This window comes from Balaenoptera musculus, chromosome 18, assembly GCF_009873245.2.
Source record: "Balaenoptera musculus isolate JJ_BM4_2016_0621 chromosome 18, mBalMus1.pri.v3, whole genome shotgun sequence".
NCBI classification, from domain to species: domain Eukaryota; kingdom Metazoa; phylum Chordata; class Mammalia; order Artiodactyla; family Balaenopteridae; genus Balaenoptera; species Balaenoptera musculus.
The window spans coordinates 5959731-5968616 of record NC_045802.1 but is presented as its reverse complement, the minus strand read 5'-3'; the positions used below and the strand labels follow the sequence as shown (position 1 = coordinate 5968616).

The window sequence follows — 8886 nt, the reverse complement described above, 5'->3', positions numbered from 1 at the left end:
CGGACCAGGGCTCGAACACGTGTCCCCTGCATGGGCAGGCGGATTCTTAGCTGCTGCGCCAGCACGGAAGTCCCTATACTAGTATTGTTGATGGACGTCTGAGGTCATGAAGATCGTTTCAGCTATCCATCAGATACCCGTTGTGGCTTCACAAGTAAACTCGATGCAGAGTCATGTCTGACAGCCGGTATGTGAAGTGTTGTCTCTCAGATAGCATTTGAAGGGTTGTAGTAAACTTTTGTAGACTGTACTATGGACCGTTTTCCCCCAGGGTCAGCTAAGTGTCTCTCCTAAGAAGCGCTCCTGAGTTCTCAGATGGACCACCTCTTCTCTGTGCCCATCGTGAACCCAGGCTCCCTCCAGCACTGGGATCCTCACACTGTAATGTCGTGGCCTCTTTACCCGTCAACCTCCTCTCCAGATTCTAAGCCCCTTGGAAGACATCTTCCCATCACAGTGTTTTTGGCCCTAACACAACGCCTGGCTCTGTCAGGGGCTGCAGAAGGGCGATGCTGACAGCCGCTTCTTGGGAGAGAGCATGGGAGCGACAGGCAGCTCTGAAGTGAGGCAGGGGGGACACCTCGGCTCTGCGGGTGTGTCCCAGGCTGTGACCGAGGCTGGGGGACCAGTTGTGAGTAAGATCCGCTGTCAGGCTCTAACCCTGAGATACGTAATTAACTAACTGTTCACGCAATGGTGCTGCGGATTTGAAGGAATCAAGCTTGGGCGTAAGGAGCCCCAGAAAAGGTGGAGAAGGCAGCAGGCGCGCAAAGGCTCCGCGTGGTCTCACTCTCCTCGGAGCCGCGTGGGGCTGCCACTCCCGAGCCCCAGCGCCAGGTGGGCGTACGCGCTGTTCCTGCGTGGGGCTCCCAGCGGCGGGGACCTGTCCTGGCCCTGCCGCTCAGAGGTGTGGCAACTCCGGGTTGCCTAACCTTCCCCGGCGGGAGGCAGTCCAGTCCTTCAGGAAGAGTCGCTGGCCCAGCGTTTAGGAGCCATCACGTTCCTTTTAATCGTGGCCATCTGGCAGTTTGCAGTAGAACTATTTTTCAAACCAGCGGTATTTACAGGGACAAGACTGCGCTGCTCCGTGGAGCCTAGGACGGTATCAGCCTTTGAGGTAATGGAAACATAATTGGGGAACAAGGTGGAATTAGTGTCATCGCAGATGATCTAGTGCCTCGCGTTAATTTCCCCGGGTTCTGTTCGAAGGGCAGTGGAGTCACTCATCTTGCGTAGCAAGCAACCATCAGAAGGATTCTTTTCGAGCATTTAGGAAATAAAGTTCAAGTGCTCGGCCTTTATAAGTTGCAGGAGCAGCTTCACGTCCCAGCTTTTTAAAAGGTATCATGATGTTATTGCTTGTTTTGCTTCTAGGAAGCCGAGGGTTTAGGAAATGACTTGGGCGGGTGCATCTGTGAGGTCGAAAAAGACACAGACGCGCTCGCTCCCCAGGGACCCGAGCGGCTTCGCTGTCTTCCCGAAGGTGCCAGCCAAGCGTCCGGTCCCCGCGGGCGCTCCTGGCGCAGTCCCCTGTGCCGAGGGTGTCCGGCGCCTTCCTAGACGTCTGGGGACAGTTGGGAGAGTCGCGGGGCGGCGGGACAGCGCGGGAAGAGCAAGGAACGGGGGGAGGGAGCCGGCCTGCGCCTCGCCCCTCCGTGCCAAGGACACCGTCGCGGAGGCGCGGCCAGCTTCCCAGGGTCGGACTTTCCGCCCCGGGGGCCGGGCGGTGGAGGTCCAGCCCTGTCCCCCTTCCCAGCTTCGGGCGGCCCCCAGGGCTGAGTAAGCCGGGCGGAGAGAGCCTGCAGGGATTTCCTGAGAGCTCAGGGAAGGAGGAGGGGACCGGGACGGGAGCCGGCAGCAAGGACCCTGAACCTGCCCGGCGGCGCCCCGGGGCCGCGCCGCCCGCGCCTCCCCACGCGCGCTCCCTCCCCGCCCCCGCGCCCGGCGGCCCCCGCCCCCTCCCGAGCCGTAGGGAATCAGGTCCCGGAGGAAGAGGGTAGGTGGGGAGGCGGATGAGGGGTGGGGGACCCCTTGACGTCACTGGAAGGAGGTGCCGGGGTAGGAAGTGGGCTGGGGAAAGGTTATAAATCGCCCCCGCCCTCGGCTCGTCTTAATCGAGGTCCGCTGGAGGCTCGGAGCGCGCGGGCTCAGCTCTCCTCGCGGCTCCTCCCCGGCGGCGGCGGCGGCGGCGGCGGCTCGGAGCGGGCTCCGGGGCTGGGACGCAACGGCCGGAGGACGCCGGGCTGCGAGGATTACCGGGGGAAGTGGCTGTGTCTCGGCTGGAGCCGCGGAGAGGGGCGCCCGGGGCGGAGGGCCGGAGCGAGAGGAGACAGGCTCGGGCGGCTGCGGCGGGCGCCCGCGAGGAGCGCGGGCACCGGACGAGCAGGCCGCGTCGCGCTCACCATGGTCAGCTGCTGGGACACCGGGGTCCTGCTCTGCGCGCTGCTCGGCGGTCTGCTTCTCACAGGTGAGGCGCGGCCGCAGCCGCGGCCGGAGGCCGGCGCGGGGCTGGCGGGGGCAGGGGCGCAGCCCGTGGGGCCGGGTGCGCGCGGGGAGCGAGCTCGGAGGGAACCGGGGACACCAGTTGCAGTGGACACGCCTGGGGCCGTGACGCCCTTTCTCCTCCGCCGGGCGGTCGGGCTGGGCGCCCCGGAGAGCAGTTGGCTGGGGTCCGCGAGCATCGCCGCGCTCGGGTCCGCGCTGGGGCTGCCCCTTGCGGCTGGAGTCGCTCGCTGATCCTCGCTGCCTGGCGGCCTCCCCCAAGCCGGGGCCCCCCACCCAGGTTCTGGGCTCGGGAAGTGCCGCGCACCCGGACCTGCCTGACCCCCGGAGCCTGCTCTCAGGTGGCCTGGCCGGGTCCGCGAGGCCCCCGGATCAGCGGCTCCTAGGACGTCCGCGTGGCTGCCCGGGGGCTGGGCTGAGGCCCGGCCTTGGCGATGTCGGGCACGGGCCGCGACGTCGCGCCTCCCGAGGGAAGGAGGTGAGACCCTTAGTAAGGGATCGCGTGCCTGGCGGGAGCACACAGATCCCTGAAGATGGCAAGAGCTGGTATCCTTCGACCCACTCTGGGCCCCCGAGCTCGCGTGTCCGGGGAACGCTCCCCCAGCGTCCTCTCCTCCCTCCCCCCCCCCGCTTCCCACTCGCCGGCCACTGGGCCTGAGCGCTGGGCGCGCATCCATCCGAGTGGAGCCTCTGCCACGGGTCCAGCCTAGGTCGCCGACCTGAGTGACCTTGACCGACGAGGGCAGTCGAGGACCCAAATCCCGTTAAGTTTCAGAATTGCAAGCCTAGCCTTTTAAGTTCCGAGAGAAGAAAGGGCAAATGATTTGGACCAAAAGGTGCGGTTTGAGGAATCGGTGAGGTGCGCGCCTTTGCTGGGCGTTAGGGACACTGGCGGCAGAACCTTCAGGGACCAGTAGGTTGTACCTGGTTAGTGTGGCGGTGGCCTCCCCGAGGCGCCAAAACCCGAGGGCATTTAGGGACTCGGACTTGCCTTTTCTTCTCAGCGGGGCTCAGTGGCCAAGCCCCCTGGTTTAGTCCCCCTGGGCGCAGAGAGCCCGATTTTGGAGCGCCTGTCTCTTAAGCGTCGTGGAGGAAAGGTAAAATATGAAATAAAATACAGTAACATAGGTTATTGCAAAGATCCCTGGGTAGGAAAGTCCGTAGGGTTGAGCATATTTTTTTTTAAATGCTCGTTAAACTCGAAAGGCAGTAACAAATATTCCTTCTCAGTGGGAAGACTAATTAAACCACCTGTTTCTTAATAACAAGTAATAGTTCCACTTGGATGAAGCTGTTAAACCGAGAGGCAAGGCGAATTCGTACTAAATTGGAGAGAACTCGCTCTAAGTTGGAAATGTTGCTAAAATAACTATATGAAGTGAAGTACTGCTTTTCTGTTTTAAAACTACATTTTGGGGTTTGAAAAGTCATGTGTTTTGAAATACAATTGCTTGGAGCATTTAAGTAACTTGCTGAAGTCCATCGTCTATTATGTAAAAGTAAATCTAGGTAAATTACTGTGAATCCAAAACATGGAGGGGAAAGTATATGCTTTATTGGATTTTCTGCTTCACACATAGACATCTTTATTTTGTTTCAAAAACTAGCAAAGTATAGTTCTGTTCCTGGTTAAAAGCAACTTAGATCCGTGGCAGCTTTTCAGAAACGCGAGTGAGATCCTCTTATGATTGCTCTTAGATTTTACTTAAATGAGGCAGAAATCTTGGAACTCTTTTGTGATTTCTTTAAAAATGTTTTACATATGTGTTATAGGGGGAAAGTAAGACAAACATTGGCAAGGTGAGAACCTCTTCACCTGCCGGTTTAGGGAATGTTCTATCAGCTGTTGGGGTTTGTAATCGCCAATCTAAACCACAGGCTTCTCCCGCGGGTTAACAGCTGCGTCACAGTAAAACAATCAGGTACCTGCTTTCTAAGCTGCATCCGCGCTTTCAAACTGAACGAGGGGCTGCATGTCTGGGGAGTGGTGTCTAGATAGGGGCCAAGTTTCTGCCCTGTGGATTTATGAGGAGTCCAGCTTGCACCCATCACGGGCCAGCTCTGCTCACTGTTGGGTGCTATATAATTTTATGAGTTATTAATATTACGTGTGCGTTCACTGAGGTATAAAATAATCAGAGGTTCAGTAATACAAAAAGATAATACCTTTCCTCGCAAAGAGTATATTTACCTTCTTCTAAATATCCTGGGAAATAAAAACACTCCAATATTCACGTGCTTCCAAGTCCTCTATGTTGCAGTCTCTTCCTCTTAAAAGGTTACTAGTCTTCCTTTCTCCAGCTCAAAGTCTCGTTTTCTTATTTTAAGGCAGCACACCCTTGATGAAAGCCCCAGACCCTTTTTGTCTGCCCCCCTTTTTCTAGAGTTTTTGAGCAGCTGACATGTACAGTTTGCTATAGCTAATCGGAAATGCTTCACTTGCAAATTTTGTGAGTGGAGTTAATTAATGATATAAAGTTAAATCTAAAGTGTACATGACAATGATCCCCATTTCCAAAATGAATGTACTAAATCTCTCAAAATCAAGCTAATTTCGCATAACAGTTTGTCTTTTCTCCAAGGTTTATAAAGCCACACTTTGGGTTGTGTTTTTCCGGAACTGTACGTTTGAAATGTTAATTCCGTAGCACGTTTGGTGGTCCACCTAGTTTTCCAAATGATGGACCACACTGCAGATAAATTGTAGGTGGTCACCTACTCTAGTTCCTCAATATTTTGACCTTATTTATTTATTAAGTTTTTTCTGTCCCTGTTGAAAATTCTGTAATAGGCTATCCAGTTTCTTTTCTAGGGAGCACTAAGTGGGTTTTGTGTTTTCACATGTAAAATTAAGACCTTAGAATAGATGGTTATTTCTAGGGGCCTTTCCCAGCTCTAAAATTCAATGAATGATTCCAAGAAACAGACTGAACACAGTGTCTGTTTTTCTCCCTCCCTCAACTGCATTTGCCCGTAGAATGGGTGATCAGCCCTGTGATGCCAGAGCTGGGGCTGAAGGGGTGAGCTGCCTTTCCCCTGCTGTCAGTAATCACGGTGGATTTTCTTTTTCACTAGTGCAACACACCTAATTCCAACCGATTAGCTTGCTCTTTGTCGGGTTGCAAGAACTAAGCTGTTAGAGGATGCCCAAGCCAGGACGAATCATGATCTTGGGCTTTTTTTTTTTTTTTTTTTTTAACTAACAGAATGTGTAACTCTATGAAATAGACTCTATTTCATAACTCTAGTTCCATGATCTCTTCTAAGGAGACCGGTCATTTAAAACTCATATGTATTTCTTGTTTTTTTCAATTAATGCTTACTAGTTGCAAATAATACTTATTTGCTCGCCAAGTAACTTAAGTCTAAAAGAGTTTCCAATTTCCACAAGAATACTAAACCTCTTATTTAAACTGGAACTTATTTTATATGACTTTTTAGAACAGACCAAATAATCACTTTGTTTTTACCAAAACTATTTAGATATTTTAAATCTCCTTTGAATGTATATAATAGAGAAGTTGAAAATGATATATCGCCTCCCAAAATGGTTTTATATCCACCAAAAAAAAAAGGTAGTATCCTTGAGGAAGGTTACCCGGTAGATCACCAAGTTATGACTGATGTTTACTCTGGCTTGAGAATTCTGCAAAGCAAGAACAGATAACAGAGTAAATAGCTTCTGTAGTGCTTTAAATTGAGATGTGCATGCGAGTGAGTGTGAGGGTGGAGAGTGAGGGAAGTTCTCTTGGCACCCGGGTGTTAAACGCAGAGCTTGCTGGTGTTAGGGTCTTGGTTCAATTGCACGGTCAGGAGTTTGTTGGATAGCAAGTGAATATCATACTTTTTCAGAGCATTTGTCATTGTGGCTAGAGGAGGAAGGACATTTGAAATAACACCAGGCTTAATTTTTAAGTAAAAATATGTCATTAGCAACGGTTAAAAGCATTAAAAGCATTGGTTGCATTTGGTTGAAAACGATCTACAAGAACAGTCCATTCCCATTGGGCTCAGTACACTGGGGAGGCTTGTAAGGAATGACAAGAGCTCCTGCCAGATGCTTTCCAGGATCTTTGTTGATTCCTCACACACTTGGGTGCCTTGGAAATTGCATGCTGCTGATTACAGTACTGGATTTTATACCAGATTGAGGAAGGGGAAGGAAACGGGAGGAATGGGGGGTGATGGAGGGAGGGCTTGAAAAGAAAGCTTCTGGTTTAGTATCTGGGACTGCAGGGGGGTTTCATTAAGGAAATGGTTCCATTGAGTCTGCTGACGATAGTGGACTAGATTTCCTGCATTGCTGCTGGGGCGGATGTCGGGGGATGTCAAGAATTCCTGGGGATTTCCCATCAGTCTTGGTAAAGCTGGATGCCTAAGAGCCATGTCTGATTATTGCTCCTTTCCTTGATTTTGTGCTCCTTGAGAGAATTGATCTCATTGCGCAGACACATACACTGTGAGCGCTAGATGGAACCTCAGGGATCTAATCTACTCCTTTCAGAGACGAGCAGTTTAGTGATTTTTTTTTTTTCAAGCTCAACAGCTGGCTGGTGGCAGACCCAGGAACAGAACCTGATGTTCATCCTACAGATAACATTTCTTCTTCATTTTTGTATTTCCTGTACCCCAAACAGAGTAGAGATGTTCAAATATTTGTTGAATAACATTATTGCAGAGCTAAAATTTCATTTTAAATGCTGGTATTTAATCTTATTTCTCATTTTATTGAATATATTTAAGAGCCTTCTTTCTCACCATCAATGCACGAATAAATTTTTTTTACACACATAAAACTAGCACCATATGAACATCTTGTAGTGGTAGATATGTATTTATATGCTCTTTTGCGAAAAGATCTATTTAAACTGCCTTTTTGAACATAATACGTTCATATTTTAATGCATCATCAATTTTTTACAGCAGTATTTTCAATGACTGCATAACATTTCATGGTATAGCTATGCCATAATTTATTATACCCAACTGGCATCTTTTTCTTAATATGAAAAAACTTTAAAGCCCATAAGGGGTTTAATTAGGAATATCAAAACGATGGCTGCTTAGTAATATACTGAGAGATTTGGGGAGAAAACTAATTTTTCTTGTGAACAGTTGGAATCCTTTTGAATGGCTGCAGCTTAAATAGTTGTGGCTTACGGTACTAGCTTCATCTATTACCATTTCCCTCCACATACCCCGTGTCCCAGCCACACAAACTCTACCCCCGTCAAAGAAATAGCTCACCATTCTTTAGATGGGCCTTGCACTTTTCATGCTGTTTGTCTGCCTGCAAGACCCTTTTTCTCCCTCTGCATCTTTTCTTCTCATGCCTTCAAAATTCAGCTTAGAAATCACCAGCTCCATGAACTCCTCCTTAACAGCCCCAGACAGAATGACTGGTTTCTTCCGCTCCTATGTGTAGCCTCCTCTTATAGCCCCTATATGGGTCCCTATGGGTCCCTCCTCCTGTTCTTCTCACCTTGCATTGTTAGTATGCTGTTTATGTGTCTGCCCTCACTCTTTGGGGAGGAGGGCCTGTGTCTTAACTGCTCTTACATCCCTGGCACCTACTGTCATGCCTGGCATGGAAGCTCTCGGTAAATGTTGGAATGAATGAATGATGTAGCCACACTGTCATTTCAAAGAAGAAATCTTTCCGGGCCAGATGTGACTTTATTCCAGGTTATTAGTTACTCTTGCCTGTCCATTGGGCCTCAGTTACAGTGGATTCCTTAAAGAGGCTGTTTCTCAATAGAGAATATTTGTCCTCTGCAGTGAGTGGCTAAGATCTAGGAAATCAGCTATGATTTTCAACTCTGAGATACCCATGTCTTGTGATCCCCTCCTGTTTGGTCATGATGATTCCCTGGGGCCTCTGGGCCAGCGAAGCTGGGCTTGGGTCCATGCAGCAGTTCTGTCCTAACCCTCTGTCGGTATGGGGCTGGGCCCTTCACCTTTACTCCGCAGGGCTTTATACTATTTTTAGTGCTCTTAGATTTTATGCTTTGACTTTTCCTCTCATAGACTCAAACCTGAGTCATTGGGTGCTGGGCTGTGTGGCAAATCTGAATGACAGGGAGATACTCAGAGTCAAGATTCTGCTTTAATAAGGAGCCTTGTTACAGGACCAGGCTAGTTGCCTGATTTCCTCCTTCCTTAGAATAGGTTCTCCTTAACTATTGATGCAAATAGATTCTTCTGGCAGGACCAGCCTACTAGGTGTGAAACATGTTCTGAAAAATCGGAACCCCCTGATCCAGTCTCGAGCTGGTGCCTCCCTTCCCCCACTCCCATCCCCAGCCCCAAACTTTGCACATGCCCACAGCATGCTTCTCAAAGTGTGGTCCATGGCCCAGCATCCCCTGGCAACTTAACCAATCA

At 50.3% G+C, this 8886-nt stretch overlaps 1 protein-coding gene across 2 annotated transcripts in view; it reads left to right on the top strand.

The window, feature by feature from the left end:
* Positions 1 to 2065: 2065 nt before the first annotated feature.
* The window catches only part of FLT1 (fms related receptor tyrosine kinase 1), a 171623-nt gene continuing 164802 nt past the window's right edge, over positions 2066 to 8886 (top strand). Inside the window, exon 1 of one of the 2 annotated variants that reach the window (XM_036831572.1) lies at positions 2066 to 2467. In XM_036831572.1, the coding sequence (XP_036687467.1) occupies positions 2404 to 2467 (64 nt within the window). In that variant the 5' untranslated portion in view covers positions 2066 to 2403. The remainder of the gene's footprint in view (positions 2468 to 8886) is intronic. The other variant, XM_036831571.1, reaches the window with a different exon arrangement.